This window comes from Chiroxiphia lanceolata, chromosome 4 (genome assembly GCF_009829145.1).
Source record: "Chiroxiphia lanceolata isolate bChiLan1 chromosome 4, bChiLan1.pri, whole genome shotgun sequence".
Lineage (NCBI taxonomy): Eukaryota > Metazoa > Chordata > Aves > Passeriformes > Pipridae > Chiroxiphia > Chiroxiphia lanceolata.
In genome coordinates this window covers 45232034-45255192 of record NC_045640.1, presented here as the reverse complement: position 1 = coordinate 45255192, position 23159 = coordinate 45232034, and the positions used below count along the sequence as shown (strand labels likewise).

Here is a 23159-nt window from a genome sequence, read left to right as displayed (position 1 = left end):
GAAAGCAAAATCTTAAATAAGATTGTGTAAAAATCATCTTTGCTTTTAGGCAGATGAACCTCATGACACGACAATCCTGCGTGTTATTTAGGTGAGAATCTGAGAAATGTCTTTCTCTCCAGAGTTTGTCATTAGTGTCTCTTTCATGATTAAATTATGTAGAATATAGAGGATCAAGAAAATAATAAGATGCCATACTGTGAAACGTGCTTCCAAGCTGGAAACCAGCTTTTATGACTTGCAATGCCCTGAGAGCTCCTTCTGTGCATCCGTTTTAGTGAATGCAGAAAAATTCCTTTAGAACTTAGTAAGTTTGAAAAAACAGGGAAAACAACACCTTTATGGCCTCTCTTGCAGAGAGCGTTAGCTTCTTCTTTGCACTTGTGGTATAAAGGCCTAGATAAGCTCCTTGTCTTCTCTACCTCCTCTGCCAGTTTTGTTCCAGAAAAATTCTTTGTTCAGAGGTGCCAAATGATGTGTGCTCTGGCGTTTGTCTTCCCTGGGCTTTGTGAACTGCAAACTGCACCTGAGTACTTGTCCTCTTCTGAACTCTATAATCCCTCTGTTTAGTATGGCATAATGTGGGGACTAACACACCTAATTTTTTAAGAATTTGGAAAGCCCAGCAGGAGTACTGTTTAGCTATCCACCAAAATTAAGACGTTGGTGTACTTCAAGCCACATACTGAAACCTACACTGTCTCTGTGGTTACTCTCACTGAGAGCAATAATTAAACAACTGGACATATTTTTCCTCAAATTATGTATGTCTTACCATTAGTATATTTTCTATGTGAAGAAAAACTAAAACTTTCTTTTAGAAAGGAAACTTTCTTGTCTGTATGTATGCTTACACATGCGTGAACACAGAAAGAGTAATTATATTCAAAAATTGGACTATAAAAGGAACCACTAAACCCAGTGAGCTGCAGTTGGGCTGGGTCCTAATCTATCTGGACCACCAGGATGGAGTTTCTTTTCTGGCTTTTCTGTTCTGGCTGATGTCCAAGACTTGGCAATAAGCTCTGCCTGATATTTATTATGCATTTACTTTTAATATGTATTTCTGAAAATACGAACTGAACATTAATTTCAATAGAAATTGAGAAGTGACTGTAGGTCCAAAACCATTCAGTTTGCTTTGTATGAATGGGGCCTTGGTGTTTCAGCTGCATGATATAAATGATATGGTTAAATTATCAAGGCTGGGGATTGCAAGAAATGACTAGAAATGCTTTTCCACCCCGTGGGATCCTCAGTAAGAAAGGGAATGTAGAAGTGGAGGCTTCGTGTGAGGGGTTTTGGCATAGGGCAGAATAAAACCTGGGCTCTGACAGCCATCCTTGTTGTTTTCACAGTTAGTCTGATATACTAATGTTCTACCTGACCGGTGCTCGAAGTATCTTGAAACTAAACCAAAAAGTACTTAAAAAGCATGCTATTGTTTCTCCTTTGTTTTTTCTTTTCTTTTTTTTTTTTCCCTTTTGTATTGATTTCAAATGCAGTAACTGGTTTTCAAACTATATTTTATTAGTTTGGTTTTTTTTTAAATTCTCATTCATCTCATTTAATATTTCAAGGGGCTTTGGTCGATGCTGTGTATGTGTCAAGTCATGTGTCCTGCTCAGCTAAAAAAAAGTTTCCAAAGTATCTCTGGAAAACTGCCAGCTAAATTGGAAGGCCCTGGTTCAAGACGGGTGGCAGGTTAATGGAGAGAGATCTCTCTTTCCAAATTTATTTGTCCTGGAATAACAGGAAAATGGAAGTATTCACACCAGCCCTGTGAGATGTGACCTCTGTGAGATTCCTCTACCTCAGGCGTGAAGGAGGAGAACTCTGTGAGGTCTAGGAGTGTGAGGGAGCACAGTAAAAGGGGGCCATTGCTTTACAGGCCTTTGAGCTGTAGAGGCTTCTGTTCACCAGCATGTAAAAGGGATTGGGGCCATGCCAGTGTCATACCAGACTTTGGGAATACCAGTGTCAGCTGCTGAGCAGGTGAACCTGCTACAGCTTTTGTCACTGCTTCCATTGAATAGGGAGAGCTGGAAAAGGACCAAAGGAAATCATCTAATCCAAGGCCTCCATATTATGGAGTCCTTTGCATAGCGATGCCAGATCATGGTATAAAATAGGATTTTGGTCCCATGCTGGACATGCAAGATTATGTGCCACCGTAGCAAAAATTTCTTAGACTTTAAGTTGCTTCCTGTAATTCTTCTCTGTGGTTCAAAGCCTTGGATTTATATTTGGGTGCTTTTGTGTTTATTTTCTGTTTATTTTTATTACATAAGTTATAAATATCTGTATCTTAAAAGGATATATCCACCTGTTTATTTAAATATATTAATATGTATACACATTTTATAGGTATATTTCATATACGTTACTGAATAAGTTTGATTTTGTTCTTTGTTTCCTTTACCAGTTTGCTGAAAGCAGTCAGAAAAAAGAAGCTTTACAAAAAAGCATTGAGAAATCAAAAATTGGACGTGAAGATACTGTAAGTTGCTTTGAGGGGGAGGCAGTCCTACAAGGAAATAGGGCTACAAGTATGCATTTCTTGTAAATACTAGTGTAGTCCTTCCAGGTGCTTTCAGATTTAAAAATATCTTAAAACTTGAACTACCCAGAGGTGTATACCAAAGTCGCCAGTGGTTGCTGAAGTGCCAAATCTAGTAACAACAAATTTAGATGTTGGAGTTGTTTTTTTAAAACTTATTTGTAGTATAGATTGCTAAATTACTGTTCTGAGCAGCCATGTAAGCCTGGTGCTCTTTGCACGCTGAAGCTGTTGACACTACAAAATAATATTTAGGCTTTATGTTTACTATATTTCTGAAGCAACATATTAGTTAGAAATACTTGATACGGTGTTCTGTGCTGCAGATTTGCACTGCAGTGCTCTGTCTGAAGTCCAATAAATAAATGTATAAAAGAGGGACAGCCAGAAGCTTTCAGGAGGAATTGAATTTTGTAGTAAAGTGCCAAATCTTTGAATCCAAACTGTTTTATAGAAACACTCTAGGTTTTTCCTATGTATGCTTCCTTTATCTAGTAAGTAATAGAGTGAACCTTGCCATCAAACTCTGTTGAAGTCTCACTTTCACAAATTTAATTAAAACGTGCTTTTTGCCGGTACCTTTAACAGTGATTCTTTATCCTCTCACTCGCAGTGAACTGTAATTGGGGAATCATGGGTGGGTTTCTCACACAGTTGTGCTTGTCATCTTTCCAAATGAACTGTTCCAGATTTGGTCTGCTCCAGCATGTGTCCTGCCCTACAGAAAGCTATTGGTCCTGGAAATCCTGTTCCGGCTTATGTTTCCAATATTTTGGTTCCTGATTATACATCAGGAAGAAGTCCTGAAAAATCTAGATCACAGTGTAGGTCTCTGAGTATCTTACGTCCATACTTCAGCGTCTGGAAACTTTTGATTTCCATTCATTCTGCATTTTCAGAACATGCTGAATCCACACTGTTGGCAAAAGCACTGGGAATATGGAATATTGGGGGAAAAAAACCTAACAAAACCTAAACAAAACCCCACCCCCATGAACACCTCACACTGCTGGGCTGCCATGGAGATTTCCACTGGTAAAAATCCTGATGGTTTACAAACTTGTGGTATCTTTTAGGCTACCCAGTGCCCTGGCATGAGTTATTTGAGTATCAGCCAGTTACAGTGTTTGTCTGTAACTACAGACTGAATTAGAAGTATGTGCTGAGTTGGCTGTGGGAGAGCTCATGTTGAGTCAGTGTCTGCAGATTCTTATTGATCAATAGAATCTTTGAGGTTGATATTGTGTACACTCCCAGCAGACTACCATATCATAAATATCTGAGCTTATTTTTGAGACCACTGCTCTCAAGTGGTGTGGGCAAATAAGAAAAATAAATTCAGAGGGTGTTCATACACAGCATATCAGTTTGTGGAAGGGTGGATGGTAGGTTTTTCTGTAATGCTGTCTTTAATTACAAGACTAGAACTCCTAAATACTGTTTAACCTTTAAGCCCAGTAATTAAGAGATCTCTTTGGAGTTTGTCAAATCTCATTGAGTTCAAAGGTTGTAGAAAATTGTTCTTTTGTTTATCCATTTTGGCCTTAATTTTTTTCCTTCCAGTTTGTACTTGATATCATTGAGTGTCACTGAGAATTTTGTGTAATAAAATGAAATGCTCAAGTGGTTCATTGACAGAAAGCAGTAGTGAAAGCAGCTTTTAAATTTATGTATTGTTTTCTTGAAAAATGTTCTATGTGATAATTACTGTTTTTAACATTTGTATTTTTTTTGTGTGTCTCCCAACATACTTTGAATCCTCAGGCAGAACGTGCAGCTCTGATGGAGGAACTTGCTGCCCTTCGGCAGAAAAAAGAGCAGCTAAAGGCAGAAATAGACAAATACAGAGAATGTGATCCAGATGTCGTTGAAGAAATGCGTAAGTTGTGTATTGTTTAAAGTGATCTTTTGCGTGAAGAAGTCTGCACTTCTTTAGCTTAAAATCTGGTATGCAGAGGTTAGTAAAAAACTAGCTGCTTTTCTTTTTAAAGCTGAGCAATAAAAACAGTACACAGACCATTTCTTTTCATGTTCTGTTATATTATATATGAGGGGGTTTGTTGATATTTACTCTGCCAACAACTGAGCAGTTAATAAACAATCCCATAATTACTCATGCTTTAGAATTAATATCAGGATCATTCTTCTAGAACCATATTAATTCTATAACTTGTGCTGAACCCTAGAATGTGTGTAGGAAGAGTAGTGTCTGGTTCCCACTTACCTTCAGTTCCATGCTGGCAAAACAGGTACTTACTTATCTATTTAGAACGTAAGCATTTCATTAGAGATGCTTAATTATCACATATGAAAGTATGGTATCACACTGTTGACTGTACTGTCTCTGACATGCTGGGCTTTGACTGGAGTTTCTGATTCTAATGGAATACAAGGAATGATGAGTGACTTTAATACTTAATATAAAATTGGGCACTGAAATGTACTTAATATTCTGATCCTTAGCATGAAAAATGAAAAGCATGCATGAAATTTTATTGAATTTTCTCTACTGTGACTTTCATGTTTTATTTTTTAGGCTCTTACATTGCTGCCCAAGCACCATTGCATGTTGCTGTAATGCCAGCATGCTGCTACAGAGTGATGAGAAACAGGCACAGTCCTTTTTCTGAACAGATATGTGGCTGAACCTTCCTCTTTCCTTATTCTTCTAACAAAGTCCACAGCTTTAGAAATGTTCTGAGAGGAAGCCAGGAACATGAACAGAGTTGGCAGCACACACCAAATCTGGACAGATATTATTTATTTTGAGGGGCTGTGACATTTTTTGTCAGCTGTGTTATCTTTCCCTAAGGATGTAATGGTATGCCAGGGAATAAGCAAACTTGAGACCTGAGGTTAGTTACTGTGCTGTAAATCCCTTGCTGCCTGCTCTCCTGAGGACAAGACAGATTCCAGCTGATTCCAGCTGTAAAAATGAGCGAGATTAGGCAGATACTGACAGCAGAGGGATGTGTAATGTCAGGTATTTTAACTGCTGAGGTACCCTTACAGTAAGCACTGCACTGAATGGTTTGAGGAGCCTCTTTTTTGAGCCAGTCATGGTGAGCACGTTCCTGAATAGCAGGCACAAGGGGGCAAATCACAGCTTGAATGCTAGGGCAACTGCATTAGTTGGCAACGTGGAGACTAATAGCCTGGAAAGAGGGAAGGAGAAAGAAATGTAATACCTATTTACTTAACTTATGCTCTTGTCTTTTGTTTGTTTGTTGGGGTTTTTTTGTTTGGTTGCTTGGGGGATTTTTTTGTTAAAGTATGTAGAAGGTCCATGTGAACTTCTGTGATGGAGGCATGAGCAATTAAGGGAGTTGGTGAGGTTAGCGCTGTTGCAGGGGCAATATGCAGTAGTGTTTCAAAATTAATTTGTCCTTGACCTTTAATTTAAAAATTGTTTCTGCTTCATTATATGTTTTGTCAGTTATTACTGAACTAGTAGTGCACATTGTTGCTGGCAATGTATGAGTGAATAAATGGTCATGTCAATTTGGGGGAGTTAAGGTCTGTGTCAAAGCTGAATGGAATTTTACAGGCTTTAAGGGATAGAGGGAAAGGGGAAAAAAGGGTTGGGAGTATTTCTCTTCTTTCAGAGTGCGGAAAAATGCAAAGGCAGAACAAGCTGCAGGAAGTTATGGTTTTTAGTGTAAGAAGGCAATAAAGAATCTCAGGCAATAGAAGGCATTCAGCTAGACATAAAAGTTACGGCTGCTGCTTTGCAGAAAAACCTTATAATAAAAGTTACTCATTCACAGATTTTAAAGTATTTTTGAACTGCAAGTGAGTGATATGATTTTATACTTCTGTGCAATTTAGATAATTGTGATTATTTTCAGGTAGATCACCTGAGCAGATTTCTAACTCTAAATTACCTTATTTTAGAGTCAGAAATTAGAGATGGCTGTTACGTTATAAAATCGCACTCTTAAAAAGAGTTGGATTGTTCAATACAGTGTGTTTTGTAGTGGGCAGTGGTCACATTCTACATTTGGGTTTTCCTTCTTCTTCCTTAATGACTTCAACCTCTGAGAAAACCTTTCTGATGTCTAATATAAAATTTCACTCTATTAATTTCTCATCCCATATCACAGAGCTGCTTTGGTTCTTCTTGTGCTATTTTAGGGCTGTATCAAATTGTCATCTGTTTTCAGTGGCCTTCAAATTTGATGAATGCTTTCCTGTGTCTTTTTAGTTGCTCATTCCCTCAAAGAAGTATTGCAGAAGCAAACCTATTGCACAGTGGTAAACCTTATTAAAACACACGCACACACACACATATTATTTTCAGGGTCAAAACAACATTTGGATGATTCATAGCAAATATCTGAAGACTCAGCTAAAAACAGAACATCTGTCTTGCTTCCTGAATCTTGTGGTGGGAAAGTCAAGTTTGACCATGTAACTAAATATACGATAATGCGTATTCACAAGGGGGCAGATTGGAATACTAAAATACTAACTCTGTTTTTTGCTGACTTCACTGCTTGTTCTCTTCATATCAGTTACAAATGTTTTGCTGTATGGTTTGGCTTAGTTTCCATGTCTTTTGTGTTAGAAGTGCATTGAAGTATAAACTCTTAACGCATACCCGAATTTACAGCATTTGAACACAGACTTTCAGTATTTTTATATAACAACTAACTAGAGTAAATAGCAAAAGAAACAAGATTTAGGGCCAGACCACTAGAGGAAGCTACGTAATAGTCTGGTTTTGTGGATATATTTGGACAATTCCATTTTACAGGTAGGGTATTGTAAAAATAGAATAGCAAAATATGAGGGGTTTTTTTTCTAATGACCTCTGCGATTCAGTGATTGAAGTTTGTCTTTGCCACTTAGAAACAATCTTTAAGACATCTTGTGTGAGTTAGGATTGAGTAATAAATTATTTCTCAACATTAAAGGCAGTAAAACTGACAACAGTCCCTGGAAGTTAAAAAAAAAAAAAAAAAAGTGGCATTTTATACTTCTCTATTAAACTTATAATCCTGCTGCAGATGGTTCAAGATGGAACCCTTGTTTCTCAGCTTTGAGGCATGTTTATGTAGGGTGGAAGATATTCTCATGAGAAAGGGACCATTGTAGAGAGATTCCTCCAGTAGAAAAGCTTATGTGACATAGCATGCATGTATGCAGTTGGATACGTGTGATGCTGCTAGATTCTCTAAAGATTATGGTAGAGGACAAAGGCATGGTTCATAATGTTCATAATATAAACAGTAGTTCATAATTTCTCCAGATTTTTATAAAGTCGACAGAAAAAGCTGCATGTAACATCAAGATTAACCTGCTGCGTAAGTTTAATTCTTTCTGCCTGCCAGAGAGAGATGTTAGGGAGCTAATAGCATTTTTCTCATAATTGATTTTATGGAAAAGTTTGTCTGACGACATAACTGTATAAATGATGGCGACTTTACCCTAGAGTTTGTCAGCTTGTAACTGGAAACAGCTAAACATTTTCAATGTTCACTGTAAAATAAACATTTCTAGAATTTCCAACTTCTTGTTCTTTGACTGTAAATAGAGGAGTGTTGATTTAAGTTTTATTAAAAGATTTTTGGGTCTTAGCTATTTTTTTTCATGATAGCCGTACTTTGGTTACTGTGTGCCTCTGCATAGGACAGCTGTCTCAGAAATAGTTACTGACTGGAGTAAGTGACTTCTGTGTGGTATGATTGCTAATATTTTTGGGGCTTGTCTTAGATGTTGCCTGTTAGAATTCCTCTTTAATTTAGCATGTTTTTAGAGTGTCCAGTTGCTGATAATTTTTATCTAGGCTTTTACCTTTAAAACAATGATCTTAACATGTCTAGACAAGCCGTATTCTCAAAAATTAGGAAACTACCAGATACAACTCATGTAGCAATTTTGATGTCAGCCTTTTTACTTTGACTCTCTTTATTTTTATCCTGTAGCAAGAGAGGCAAGTGATTCAAATGGATGTGATTTCAAACCACAGATATCCTTTGGACTCTCTGAATGTGTGGTCTCAGAGGCATCACTACCAGTCCATTTCAGTGTTAGATTATCTTCTAAAACTAATGGATATGTGAAAATAAATTCTGGGATAACATCCAGACTTTACTAAATGCCGTGGAAATGTTACGTTATATGTAGTATGTACTTGAAAGTGTCTTTCATTGTAGATGCTTCAAAATTTCTAATTCTGATGTTTCTAAACACTGAAAATTTCAGCTGACAAACTGTTGTGAAGAATTATATCAGGATATACAGACAGTATGAGAAAATAGTTCTGAATTTTTCAGTTTCTTCATTCATCTTATTATCTGAAGGGTGAATGCTGAAAAGTTAATGTTGATTTACCTGCTGGATTTTGTGGGGTGCACAGTTTGGGAGTTGTTTTTCTAGGTTTTTTTTGGGGGAGGAGAGGGATTTTTTTTTTTGTTGGTTGATACATCCCCCTATTCTCTTCTGTTACGCTCAGATAAATTAGAAACTTTGTTACATTTGCAGATGTACTTCATGTTACACAAACTTAGTACCAAGTGCTGGATTCTTTTGGGAATTTCTTACTAACACTGGGAATAGTCCCTGTTCCCAGAAAGGAAACACTAGTGAAGAAATTAAATGAAGATTAGTGGAGAGGCTTTAAAATGAATTGCATCAGTTTTACTCAAAATTCGTCAGAACGCTGATAATTTACAAAAGGGTTTAATGGATTTTATTTTATATTTTGTGGCAAAGATGATTGTTCAGAAAAAGTATCAGAAAGTTTACTTAAAAAAAAAGCCTTGTCAGCAGTATCAGTTATTGAACTATTAAGTATCTGTTTTTAAAAATGTAATGATTCACTTGGAAAAGTGAATGTCTACAAATAATTATAAGCCTGGTCTAAGTGCCACCAAGATCAATAGCATACAGATGAAGCCTATAGACAAAATGTTTTTTTAATCACCTCTAGATCCAGTATGTTCAGTTTGCAATTAAAAGGATGTTTCCTAGCTACTGACCATGAAATATGCACCTGGCATCTGAGAGGCGAGCTGTGCTTTTTACAGTTTATGCAACAATATCATTAACAAAGATCTGCAATCAGAAATTAGTCATTCTGCTGAAGTTAGACTAGTGTCTTCACTCACATTTATGTTAGCCTTAGAGGGTTAAACTAGTCTTTCTTTGGAGTGAACCAGACACTTGCTTAAAAGTGCGTAGAAAAATAATAATTTTAAAAGCAAGCATTCATTTTTTTACTTAGTCTCATCTTTCAGGGTATTGTATATTTAGTGTATTCATCTCCCGAGGATCTGAATGAGGATATGACAGGAAATAGACAATGAATGTTCCAGTATGTAACTTGTAGACTATCTGCTACTAATAAAAACAAAACCACACAGCCCATATGCCCACCCCTTTTTCCTACTTCATCATGGAGTAGCAGAATATATATGGATGTGCAGCAATAAGGAAAGAACACATTTACTCAACTAATTGCATCAAGCTAGGAATTTTGTTTTCCTTGCTCCCTGTAATGTTCTTAGAATGGTTTGTCATTCAGTTGGAAGGTTGGCAAATTAAATTATCTTTTCAAAAGGTACATTAAAAGATAAATCAAAATGTTTTCCCAAAACTAAACATAACTTAATTTCTAGGAAGAATTAGGAATAATAAATGTACTTCCATGAAAACATAGTTACATATAGTAACAGTAAAATTTTAACTGTTAAGTAAAATTGATGAGTGTAATTACAAATGTATACTTGGATCACTGATACTCCAAGCTCCTTTGGTAATCATAGCAAATGAGACGGAATTTCAAGGTTAAGCAGAATATGTGTTCCTTTATCTTCAGCCCTTCCATTTTTTTTTATCTTGAAAGTCAAGGGAAACTTGTTTGCATTTCAGTTATTGAAAATGCTGGTCCTTTGAGAGAGCAAACACTTGCAAAGCATAATCTGGCTGTGATTACCAGAGACCATAATGTGGTGGTTTAAGGACCTTCCCTGACAAAAGTAGATTAAAGAGTCCTCACCTTGGCCCATCATTCCTGTGCTGCAGTTCACCAGTGATAAAAGCAAGTTGTCAGCTCAAGGTAGGAACAGATGGTATAGATACCCTTCTTTCATGATGGAATCTCCTGAGGTCTTTGAAATCTCTCTTTCCCCCCCGACAGGTCTGTCTGATGGAGTCTTTTGCTGCCTTCAGAATGCTTTCATACATGTGTAATTTATCATGCACCTCACAGAATTGTTTGTTTTGTGGTAGTTGCCCTGAAGAGCAACCAGGGATCCTCAGACCAACTAGGAGCACGTCAGGTGACAAGTTTTCAAAGGACGTCTTTGCGAGCTCTGCAATGAGTTGAACTGTTAGAAAATGGATCTGGGAAAAACTGAATGAGGGAGGAACAGGAGTAGGTAAATGGGTGAGCAGCTTCTGGCCCTTGTAAAGAAAGGAGAATACAACAGCCATGAAGAATAATGAGTGAAGGGTGACCAGGAAAAACTGGGCAGCTCAGGATGTACCTGTACATATATACCTAAGGCACAAAGCTTAAAGTGAAATGTGGGGCTTTTGGCTGCAGCTGGGAAGCTTAAGTTCAGAAGGGGCATTTGGCTTTCAGCAAAAGGCCCTTATTCTCTGCATTTCAGAGAATTTCTCTGTCTCTGTGTTTGGACTCCAGATAAGAGGTTACTCCGCAACGAAAAACTGCCCTAAATGTTTAGACACATGCATACATGTGTTTCTATACCTCAAGCACATTCTAGCAAGACTATTTTTCTTAGAGGATGTCAACTTAAGCCAACTTGCTTTAAAATGAAGCTGCATTTTAGCTGGTTAAGCAAAAAAAAAAAAAAAAACGAAGCAAACAACACAGCTCGTGTTTTGTCATTGGGGCTTTACTTGGACACTCAGAAAAGAGCCACTTGGAAGATCAAATCTATAGGTAACATATGTGACACCATGCTTAAATAAATTTGCTACTCTGGCAAGTTATCCTTTATTGAAATCAAATGAAAACACTCACAAGGCTTGTTTTTGTTCTTCCTGTTTATTTTATTTCCTATTTGCTTATATTGGGATGACAGAAAAAATATGTAGAGTTAGAGGGTTATGGGTGAAATGTGTGGGAATAGTTTATTGTCTGAGCCAGTAAATCCTTATGGCAAAAGCTGTTGAGCTGCTTAGGAATGGTAGACACTTGATAAAATTTGTGATGTGGAAAATGGCTACTTATGACTACATTTATGATACTCCTTGATTTAGAAATCATCAGTAGCAATCCATTTTGGCCATGTTTTAAAGCCCTGAGGAAAGCATTAAATGGAACTAATCAATAGATCATTTATATATGAAACAGAAAGGCTTTTGTGGAGTGAGTATTTTGCTTCTTCTGTCTCCCAGTGTTAGACCTACTAGTTTAATTGTGTATGGTAGCATTCATTCAGACTGTTTCTATAAAATTATGGTAGTGATATTCAAAGGAACATACTGGTTTATATCTTTTCATGACATCTAAATGCAAAATTAGGTCAGGAAAGGTATTGTAGATTTTAGTTCATTGTCTTCAGTGCTAAGTTGCAGAACTGTCAAATGAGGTCTTCCCTGGCCTTCTTAAAAAAATGTGTTGGCAGCCTCATATCTTCAGATATCTTCCATATTTTATGTTTTCAGGTATGTTATGTTTTCTTTATGGGTTTATCTAGACTAGGACTGTATTATCAGGGTATATTCCTAATATAGATACCTTTTTCAGTGCTGTTTAACTGCAGAGTTTTTGCAGGGCAGGTTGTGTGAGTACAAGACTAATCTTGGTGCTGGTGGTGTATTTGAGAGTATTTCTAATGGTTTTTTCCCCTCTCACTTTAATATCTTATGAGCTAGTTTCACTGAAAAGAGCAGGATATCAGGAAAAAATCCAGAATGGAGAACCAATTTGAGAACACCAAGAAGAACACAGTTTTTTTCTCTACCACTGTAAGAGACCTTTGTAGATTGGGAGAAGTTTGTCTTTGGTGTTTTGACTCAGTTTTGCGTGAAACTAGAGAAATACAATCCTGATGAAACAGGAGTAGTGTGAATCTCAAACTACTTTATAATTTGTTAGCAATTCAGTATCAGAAAGGGATGTAGAATTGATGAAGCTCTATAATATGGTCTGTTGTGTCTTGCATCTGCTCAATATTTATATTGATGAGCTGGATAATACAAGAGAAGACATGCTTTTGTTACATTTGCAGCTGATGAAACTAGGAGGGACTGTGCGGACAAAGGACAAAGTGGGATTTCAAAATGAGCATGACAAGTTGCGAAGATAATCTAAAAAACACTGAATAAAATTCAGTAGTGGTGAGTGGAAGGGTGTACATGCGTTCAAGGATATGGTGTTACACAAATGATCTGGAGCAGTTGGTTAAGGGGGGAGGGTTTGAAAAAAGATATCAGGGTTATAGTAGTTTACAGGTTGAATGTAAAATCTTTTGTTGTGTAAACCAAAGTCACCATATTAAGATGCAGAAGTATAACCAGCACGGAGATGTATGAAATAATCTTCCTGCTCAAGCTGGCATTAGTGCGGCTTCAGCTGTAACACTATCAGTGTTGGATATCCAACCTGCATAACCTACCTAATTTATTTCAAAATATTCATATATTCTTATAACTAAGTGTTCAGGGCAGAGCTAAAAGACCAGACATTGAACAATCACATTCTAAGAGGAAAAAAAGATTTATAAAATTAGGGCTCAAAAGAAGGTTGCTTCTGGTGTATATTACATATTTGTATCTCCTTCAGAAAAAGGAAAGGAATAGCTTGTTACTCAGGTTCCTGGAGAAGTTGGCAATAAGTAATAGCCTTAAATTGCAGAGGGAATAAAAATTAAATGAAAAACTAATGGTAGCAATAATCAAACACAAAATTAGACTGTCTGGGAAGGTTGTAAAAGCTCTAATACTGGCAGCCTTAAAAACAGGCTACAAATACCTCAGAAATGGCATAGGTAAGGTTGAAAATGCATTGAGTTGTGGGTCCAGAGACCGGAGGACCTCCTGCAATGCCTTCCACTCTTCTCTGCAACTTCTGTGACACATGAGGCATGCAGCAGATTGCAGTCCAGAACTGGACAAAAACCATGGTGCTCTGGAATGGGCCTCCTTGTAAAATGCAGTTCAGCAGCACAGAAATTTGCAAGTTGATGGCAAGTTGAATATGAGTCAGCAGTGCCTTGGCAGCCAGGAGGGCCACCCGTGTCCTAGGGAACATGAGGCAAAGCATCGCCAGCCGGTTGAGGGAGGGGATTGTCCCACTCTGCTCCGCACTGGTGCGGCCTCACCTTGAATATTGTGTGCAGTTTTGGGTGCCATGATATAAGAAAGATACTATAAGAGCTATTGTAGTGTGTCCAAAGGAGGGCAACAAAGATAGTGAAGGGCCTTTAGGGGAAGCTGTATGAGGAGCAGCTGAAGTCACTTGAGCCTGGAGAAGAGGAGACTGAGGGGAGACCTCATTGCAGTCTACAACTTCCTCATGAGGGGAAAAGGAGGGGCAGGCACTGATCTCTTCTCTGTGGTGACCAGTGACAGAACCCGAGGGAATGGCCTGAAGTTGTATCAGGGGAGGTTTAGGCTGGATATTAGGAAAAGCTTCTTCACCCAGAGGGTGGCTGGGCACAGGAACGGGCTCCCCAAGGAAGTGGTCACATCAACAAGCCAGACAGAGTTCAAGAAGCATTTGGATGATATTCTCAGGCACATGGTGTGATTCTAGGGGATGGTCCTGTGCAGGGCTAAGGGTTGGACTTAATGATCCTTGTGGGTCCCTTCCAACTTGGCATATTCTGTGATTTTGTGAATTCACTTTAGCTGTGCTGAACATATGGAGTTTATTAGTGAATGAAGTGGGGAGGAAGTTGTCGTCCATTCAGGGAGCCCTGAATCAGCCCTGAATCAAGTTGGTATGCTTGTTTCTGTTTTGTAAGCATACTGCTTCCCTCTGGTCTTTGGATAAGAATAGATATATTTTAATTATGCCACTAAGATTTCAGCGTGGGTTTTCAGGGACACTGTTTAAAAGGGAAATGGTCTTTTTCTGTAGGCACATGAATATAGTAAACTTAAGTGCAAGAGCATGTCTTTTGCATAGAAGAATTTTTTGGTAGCAATTCTGACAAATTCTGTTCGACATTTTTCAAGGAGACCCTGTGTACATCCTGATGAAATTTGACAGTGTGACCTTTTCATATGGGACAGAAGGAGTTTTTGCTGATGAGACTTGACACTTTTTTCAAACACACTGACAAAGATCACAGACCCTTTAAAACCGTGTTCCCAGCAATGTGGATCAGGTCTTTAGTAGCTTTACTGTGCACTGCTGTGTCTCACCATACAGACAAGCACTACAGACTGGCACTATGGTATGTATTCACTCAGGTTTATTTTCAAGTAAACATATATATATATGTGCATACACACACACATGTTGCAGCAGAAGTGCTAATTTAATTCATTTGTATATCAACATTTCTTGAGTATTTTTCTATCACAAATAGCTTATATTGTGTCCTATGCCTTTCAAAATGGTTGTAGATTAGTAGGTAGCATTCAAAATCATCAATGCTTTTTCTTGTAGTTCTGAAACTTTATTCAGATCTAAAAGAAGCCGGTATAAATAATTCCGTTGAATTTGTGATGTCATTTAAATGAGAAATCATATTTATGCATTGACTTGAATGTAGTCATGAATCCTGAAGCATTGTGACTTGTTGATTAATATCATGGGGATAAGTGTTGTGTGGGATACTGGAGTGTGGGGAAAGAATGATGTGTTATTTCGGATTCAAAGAAGTTGACAGAATTGTGATGTGCTATCACTTTTCTGCACAGCAGTTCTTTATTCTGCTTATAAGAGGAAAGCTTGGGGGAAGGTAAAGATTTCCAGTATTGTGGATGTGTCTCTGCCTAATACATGATTACAAAACATTCTTCTAAAGCTCTTGCCACATTGCAATTCACCCTGTTGACAGTGTCACAGACTACTTATTCTTGAGGATACTTGAATATGGACTTCCAAGAAGCCACTTCATCACATAATTGCCATAAATAGTCTCCAATGGCAAGCTACAGTCTCTTGATCAGTCTCTGGTGTCAGTTTGTGAATGGGCATGTCAGGACTGACTAGGCAACTACATTTTGTACTTTCTGTGGATGACAGATGTATAATTTCTATGTTCACCTTCTATCCTGGCCTTTAGAGATGGGCCCTTTATTTGCATGAGATATTTTCATTAGTAGGAAAAATTTTGAAAACTATGCATCACAGGATGATATTATAGTGATGCTGCTCCGGGAGAGGTAGGGAAACATAGATCTGTCCCAGTGTGATGATTCTGGAAAAGTGAGGGCAGCCTGTGTGCAGGAGAACAGATAACTCTCTGCAGCAGGCAACAGACAATCAGAATCATCAGAGACAGTTGCCTTTTTTCATCTTTGAATTCAGTCTAAGTGAATGCAGAATTATTACAGGAATTCAAATGCACCTAATGCAATTAATTTACCCTGACCAGTTTCATGAGATAGATTGAGAACCTTTGGGCTAATAATCCTCACTGGTCCCTGAGAACAGTTGCAGCTGTTCTCTGCATTTCATGCAGAAGAATTGTGATTCACACTGTAAAATTACTCCCTCACCCACATGCTGAAGGCTGCAGTTACATTTTGTATGTGTCTGCTAACAGTCCCACAGGCTGATGGGTGACTGTCTCCTTGATAAAGTGCTGGTTCCTCTGCAGTTGTGTGCCTTTTAAGTGAGGAAATCCATAAAATTTTCTTGTGGCATTAGTTGTGGCAGGTCCAAACTGGCACTAAAATGTGCTAGCTGTATAAATACATTTAGCTTTAGTTATTCTATGGAAATAGGGGTTCCTGGACCTTGAAGGTTTTTTTTATACATAAAAATGTTACTTAAAATAATCCTTAAAGTTATCCTGAAAATGCCACAGTAGGATCTAGGAGATCAAAGAACACTACAGTTCCTTGTGAATTTCCAAGATAATATGTGGTTGTGAGCTGGTTCTGGCTGTTGAAATTTTTTTTTTTACTATAGCTATTGGAACTTTATGTTGCCTTTAGAGCTGAATTCTATTCCATGACTGAGTCCTTAATGTTTCTGTAATGATATGTGCAGGATTTAAAAAGGCTTTTAGGAAGAACCTGCAAGTGGATTTGGAAAATATTTGTGAGGAGATGGTGGTGGTTGTTGCTATCACAATTGTTTTTCACCCATGAAAGTATCCAAAGTCTCATAGCAACACTAACTTAGTATATATATTGTGTCAAGGAGGCATGTAGTGGTTTTCCCTTCCTGTGGAAATACTTGAGATTCTATGGCTTTTGGCTCTTCATTTTTGGAATGCAAATAGGACTTTTTTAATTCCTACCACCTTCCCATTCCATGAAAAAAAGGGAAGAATCTGGGGGAAGGAGAAAAGAAGAAAGAAGAAAGGAAAAAGGAAGCTGTAGTTCTACACTATGCTGAAAATGACTGTAGGGCTTCCTGAGCCAGATCAGAAACATTGTGGCCTTACTGTGCTAAGATTTGAGTCAATATATATTGCTAGTTCAGATTTGTTCAGGAACATTGCTGTGTAAATGTTTTGTGCTGCTGGCCTTCACTCCTGACCAGATGCAGTTCATTTACTTTATAAGGTTCCTTGGTGCATCTCCAACAGGTGTCCATGTGTCCTTTTGTCAGCTCTGTCTCCTGGCCTGCTCCAAAATACCCCCCCCCCCGGACCTTTCTTTCCTTACCATTGCTTTCTTCTATGGGAATAGAAGATGATGATGAAACTAGTGAAAGTCCCAACAAGCAACTATAAAAGGCTTCCAGAAAGCAGTCAAGGTGCAGACTCCTTTATTTCTGTCAGTTCTTGTGACAGAGTTGGAGGCCTCTGGAAGATGGCTGGCGATGATGCAGATGTGGCTGCTGTCTTCATGTGATGCAGGTCCATGACTACCAAAGCCTGTCTCGTTCCTCTTTCAGGCATAGTGTTGGTTACAGCAGGCACACAAGATCACACAGTGGAATTGTAGGCAAGGTTAAGCCTGATCCCAAAGGATTACATCTTGCCTTGAGATAGCTAAAAGCTCTGCCTGTAGCCAAGAGGCAGCAATTGAGGTGAGATGACATAGTAGTTCTGAAGATGGATGAGGTATGTTTTCTGCACCCCAAATTAAAAAAAGAAATGTGAAGGGAAAATTTAAGTGAAGGAAGTAGTGGTTAAGTAGACTGCAGTGCCATCCTGTAGCAGGGACGCTGACAGTCTCACTTGATGTCAACAGACAATGCAGTCTGTCTTGTTTGTGTGAGCTTGCTCAGGCTGGACATGAGGAAAACATGAGTGTCTTGCAACTTGCCAAAATAGCTGACATTGCTGTTGATAAAATATGCCTGATAGTATAGGCAACTTTCAGTTTGGTAGAATAAATCCATACCTGCATCCCTGTGGTGCTATCATATACATGGATGTATCATAGGCATGAGGTAATGCGAAATAGCAAGCAGCAAACATTTGCCTCAGCCTCTCGTGAATGTGTTTCTGGGACATGTGAATGTGCCTGAGGCTTTGCAAGTGGCTTTCTTTTCCCCAACTCTGAGTCCTCTGGCAGCAAAGTAATGTGGGGGATATGTCATCCCAATTTCTGAAGGACTGAGTCCTCTTCTGTGATGTTCAGACAGATTGTTTGAATGTCACCTTCACCATCCTGAAGTTCTGCCTTGTGGGTCCTTCCATGCTTCTACCATGACACTTTGCTGCCAGTCTGTGATCAGTCCCAGGTGGTGCATGGAAAGAATGCCATGGTTAAAATATTTCTTCATTTTGTTTGTATAGCTTTTACTCTCAGGAGTTTTTGTTTGGTTTGGTTTTTATTATTTTATTTTTTTTCTCTGCTATTGAAGTCGTTGAAACTGATGCCCACTGTGGGATTTCCCCACTATAGCTTTCTGCTCTCACTGCCATGTTTTCATTTCTAGCCACAGCTCAGTTATAGGCAGCAGCTGCCATTCTAACCACCCTGTTGCCCAGCCTATATATCTGTTGGTCACCTCAGCCTTTTCTCTGACTGAGGTATGTAGTCACATTTTCAGAACACGTGATCACATATGTATATTTTGACACACATGAGCAATGTTTGCAGGATGACGATGCACCTTGCTGCCACTGTTTGTTTTTTAATGTACTGTATTATATGGCCACTGGGCTTTAAGCACAGAGCTGTGTGCTGAAAGCTGCATGAACTTAAAGCTGCTGTGGGATGGAGAAGCACAGAGCAAGGCTGGTTAGCTGCTTCCAGCAAAGCAGAACTTTCTGCTGAGACCTTACAAATGCTGTGGAGTAGGTTGGCTCCCCTGCCATCAGAATGCTGTCACCATCCATGAGTTTAATGCTATCCTACTTTCCCCCACTTCATTTCAAACTTCATTACTTGGAGTCAAATACAGTACTTTGCTTTCAACTTTTACTGTAGAATTTCAGAAAAATGCTGAGGGAAGTATCACAACTAACATTTTAAATCTTGACCAGCGAAAGCTCTTACTCTGCAGACTTGTTTTAAGTAGGGTTAGGTTAAGTACAGTACTGTTCCAAATGCCATTAGCTGCAAATATGTTGTCAGCACTGCCAGTCATGGAACTGAACAAGTGGAGGTGGCAACTAGCAGTCAGCAAAGGAAAAAAAGGAATATCTCTCTCAAGCTAGGAACAACTTGAATTTCTGATGCATGCAGGCAAGCAGAAATGCCATCTTCTCACCCACTCTTTTTTTTTGCCCATCTTTTTTGCTTTTCTTCATGCTTTGCCCAAACTTTCTAATTGTAGACCATTTTAGAAACTACACTGGTTTTGAAATGTCATATTACTCCAATTTAAACATTTTTCACATCAGTTACTGAAGTGTTAAGGTTAGAATAATGAATGCTTACCTTCCTGTGTGCTAGCAGGTGATTTTTGAACATAATTTAATTTTGCTTGAAATATAATCTGTATAACAATAGATATCTGATCATATATTCACTTCCAAGCACCCCCGGAGACAAATTTCATGCTGACCATTCAAATGAGTATTATCATGCAAGTACTAACAAGACTAACTGGGAATAACTAAGTTATGTGTAGGCGTGAGAACCATAATGATTCTGATAAATTCCCACATTACAAACCAACCTGCTTGATTTGATTCAGTACTTATTTTAATGGGAACAAGGTGATCTAGGAGGAATTTTTCTTGATAGTTTTGCTTCATGGAAGCTATACAAAAGCTATTTGTAGTAATGGTAAATTACTATTATGTATTTAGTTCTGGAGTGGTGGTAAGGTTGCTAAGCCAAATTTAATAACCAGAAACATTATTTTGTCTTCATTTCATTGAGGGGATTCTTAAAGCCTGGGAGACCTTCCAGAGCTCTATGATAAACTTTTGGATTAATGTGATAGACTGATGCCTTGTCATTTTCCTTATGTATATGGAATCATGCATACCCATGTGATGGATTACTTATGTATAGAGAGAATTACAAAATATTTTCCATCTCCATTGCCTCTAGTATCTTCAGGGCATGTATCTAGTTCCAATCTTGCTGCAGAAAATTAAGGCCCCAGGGAAGCCAAAGTAGGATTATTTTATTTTAAAATACACTTTTAAAACTCACATTTGTTCATATGGTATCTTTTATATTCCTTGATCCTGTTTTTCTTTAACCTAGCTTTGTGCTTGCTTGAAGCCTTGAAAGTGTAAAACAAAAGAAGTATTTGGAAGCAGTGGAATAATTTCTCTATATTGTGTGGTTCCCTAAAAATGACATCACTAAAAATTTAATCTCTGTGTCTTGAAACTATGGGATGACTTTACTGTGATGTATGCTTTTATTGTTGTTGGTGTTTTTCTCTGTTTCAGGCCAAACAAACAAAGTGGCCAAGGAGGCAGCCAATAGATGGACCGGTGTGTATTGCAGTGACATAACTTCACACTTGAGCAATTTCAGTAAAAGACCTACTCATTGTTAAGAATTTTAAATTTGATTAAATTTTTAAATTTGATGTTAGATAGTCCTCACTTAAAAAAACATAGAGAAATTTATTTTGCTTATAAACTATTATGATTCAAAATAAAGACTACATCTTCTGAGTTTAGTTACTGAATGTACTTCATATGACATAATAGATTTGTCCTTCTGGTGCTGTCTTGCACACTGTGTTAAAACCTGCAACTCATTTCCTTGTTAGAGTTAAAATCTCTTACAATCAGAAAAACAATAGAGACTGGCAATGGTGGTGCCCAGGTATTCAGAAAGTTTAATTCTATTCTGAATGTTCATCTGAATGTTTCTAAAGAATGCTGTGTGGAACCTTATTGCTGCTACCATGTGATGGATGCTGATATAAACTAGATATTTCTCAAACTAATTCATCAGCTTTGACATGCAAGAAAAATGCTGCACAGTTTTGAGGAAGATTATTGTGATAACATTCATGTGGAAGTTTAACTCAATTTTCTGTTGTTTGCTATATTGCATTTCCATTTTGCAGAGCAAGCAACTTGTATGTCCTTATTTTTTTTAAATTATTTAGAATGTTGTTTGTAATTTTTTGTCTAGAATTGACCTACTGATGCACTGTTCGCTATCATTGGTTATGACAAATGCAGCAGGATATAATTTTCTTATTCTTTTGACTATTATTTTACATCTTCATTTGCACTGGGTTGTTTACTGCATATGGGCAAATAAAATTATGGATTTGAAAATAACTTCTGGGAATTCTGTTGTCAGGGCTTCCTGCTGTTGATGACAGGCTGTTGTTCTCAAAGCCTCGAGTGAGGTAAAGGAGCTATGCCTCAGCCTGTAGAAAGTACTTTGCTATTTAATTAGACAATTAGGTTATATGTTGTAGCATATTTCTCTTTTGAAGAGACAGTTTTAAAACCAAAGATGTGATGGTTAAAGAAAATATTTCTAAGGTGTGCAGACAGAGAACACTTACTCTCTTAAGGAATGCTGCAATTTTTGGGTGTTAGAAATGACATAATGGGTTTTAGAAATGATGTAATGAGTTTCAGTCAATACTGCAGTGAAAAATTATGTTAAATTGAAGAAAATGTATATGTTAAAGCTAAAAGAGAAGTGCTGATTAAAATAAAGCTTCTTGAATGTCTTTTATTTAACTTTCAAAAATGTACAGTGTCTGAACAAACACATGGGACTAGAAAGGATTTTATAGCTAATTTAAATCTAATTTTTGCAGTTGTAGACAGTCAGTAGGTGTCTAGTTGAAGAAGAACCTATAAAATACTATGCATATTCACACTTACCTCATCACTACAGCAGGCTTACACTGTAATCATGCTTTTCAGTCTCCTTATAAAAGAGGAGCAAGGAAAGATAAAGAAAACATCCAAAAAAGAGGAAATATTTTACTTAGAACTGAGTAAAATTATGTTATTAACAAAAGCCTTCTGTTTTCTGTTCTAAATCTACTTAGTAATGATGTTTCCCACTATGTACCTTTTTCAGACACACAAGAGATATTTTAAATGGAAGGATTTTGTTGTAGCCAAGACTATAATTCATGCTTTCCTAAATATTCAAGGCTGAATGGTTTTCATTCTGTTCACAGATAACATCTTTTCAATAAAGTCCTGGGCCAAACGTAAATTTGGATTTGAAGAGAGCAGAATTGATAAAGGTTTTGGAATCCCGGAAGATTTGGATTACATTGATTAGTGTTCTCTTGATGACTGACACAGTTGTACATAATTTGTTATATATTTGCAGTTTGCATTTAAATGTGTATCTAAGTCCTCTCCAAAAAACTGACCATCCTTTAATTTGCTGTTTTTGTTAAAGTTAATAAAATTGTAAAAATATTTGTTGCATTTTTTGTCTTGTACTCTGCAGATAGTAAATATCTTGGTTTCATCTGTGAGACAGACTTAGAATGGACAGAGGTTATAGGGAATAATTATTATAGAATCCTGATTCAACTCTTCCTTTGCTTAAGCTAGAACCTCCAGGGATTTATGTTTAAATATGTTGAAGGCTTTGGAGAAAGAACAGCAGGAGACAATATGCAATAGAATGAATTTTTCCCTCATCGCACCAATGAAATAGAAAAGAGACATAATCAGTTAATGAAAAACAGCGAGAGGCAGTAAGGTTGTGAGCAGAAAGGCTGAGGTCTGATTTCAGGTTGTTTTTTATTGTGTTGCTAGAACTACTTGTATGTTTAGTGACAAAATTTTGGTTGTTGGGCATCATCAGAGCTGAATCTGTTCCAGCAAATATATTGGATTTGACACTGAGAAAGCTCTGGTCAAGAGTATAACTGCATAGAAGGGAGACTGGAGAGTACCCATCTATTCAGACCAGTGCAGCGAGATTTAGGATGCTTATTTGCGATGGGAGAGACTGAATTGAATTTGCTGTTCAAAATCAAGCACCTTTGGGTTTATGCGCATTTTTCAATTTCAGGCTAAAAAAGCAGCTAACCAAAATAATAACAGATTTCAGAGCGCCTTGTTTTTGTTTGGTGAAATTTCACAGGCATCTCGCTTTGTATCAACTTCTGGTTTCTAGTTCTGGT

The 23159-nt window shown here is 37.6% G+C and overlaps 1 protein-coding gene across 4 annotated transcripts in view; it reads left to right on the top strand.

The window, feature by feature from the left end:
• MND1 (meiotic nuclear divisions 1) overlaps nucleotides 1–22452 on the top strand; it is a 41294-nt gene extending 18842 nt beyond the window's left edge. For all 4 annotated transcript variants that reach the window (XM_032686836.1, XM_032686838.1, XM_032686840.1 and 1 more), the window contains exons 5-8: nucleotides 2426–2500; nucleotides 4325–4439; nucleotides 20476–20520; nucleotides 22194–22452. In XM_032686836.1, coding sequence (XP_032542727.1) covers nucleotides 2426–2500; nucleotides 4325–4439; nucleotides 20476–20520; nucleotides 22194–22300 — 342 coding nt within the window. In that variant the 3' untranslated portion in view covers nucleotides 22301–22452. The remainder of the gene's footprint in view (nucleotides 1–2425; nucleotides 2501–4324; nucleotides 4440–20475; nucleotides 20521–22193) is intronic.
• The last annotated feature ends 707 nt before the right edge of the window (nucleotides 22453–23159 follow it).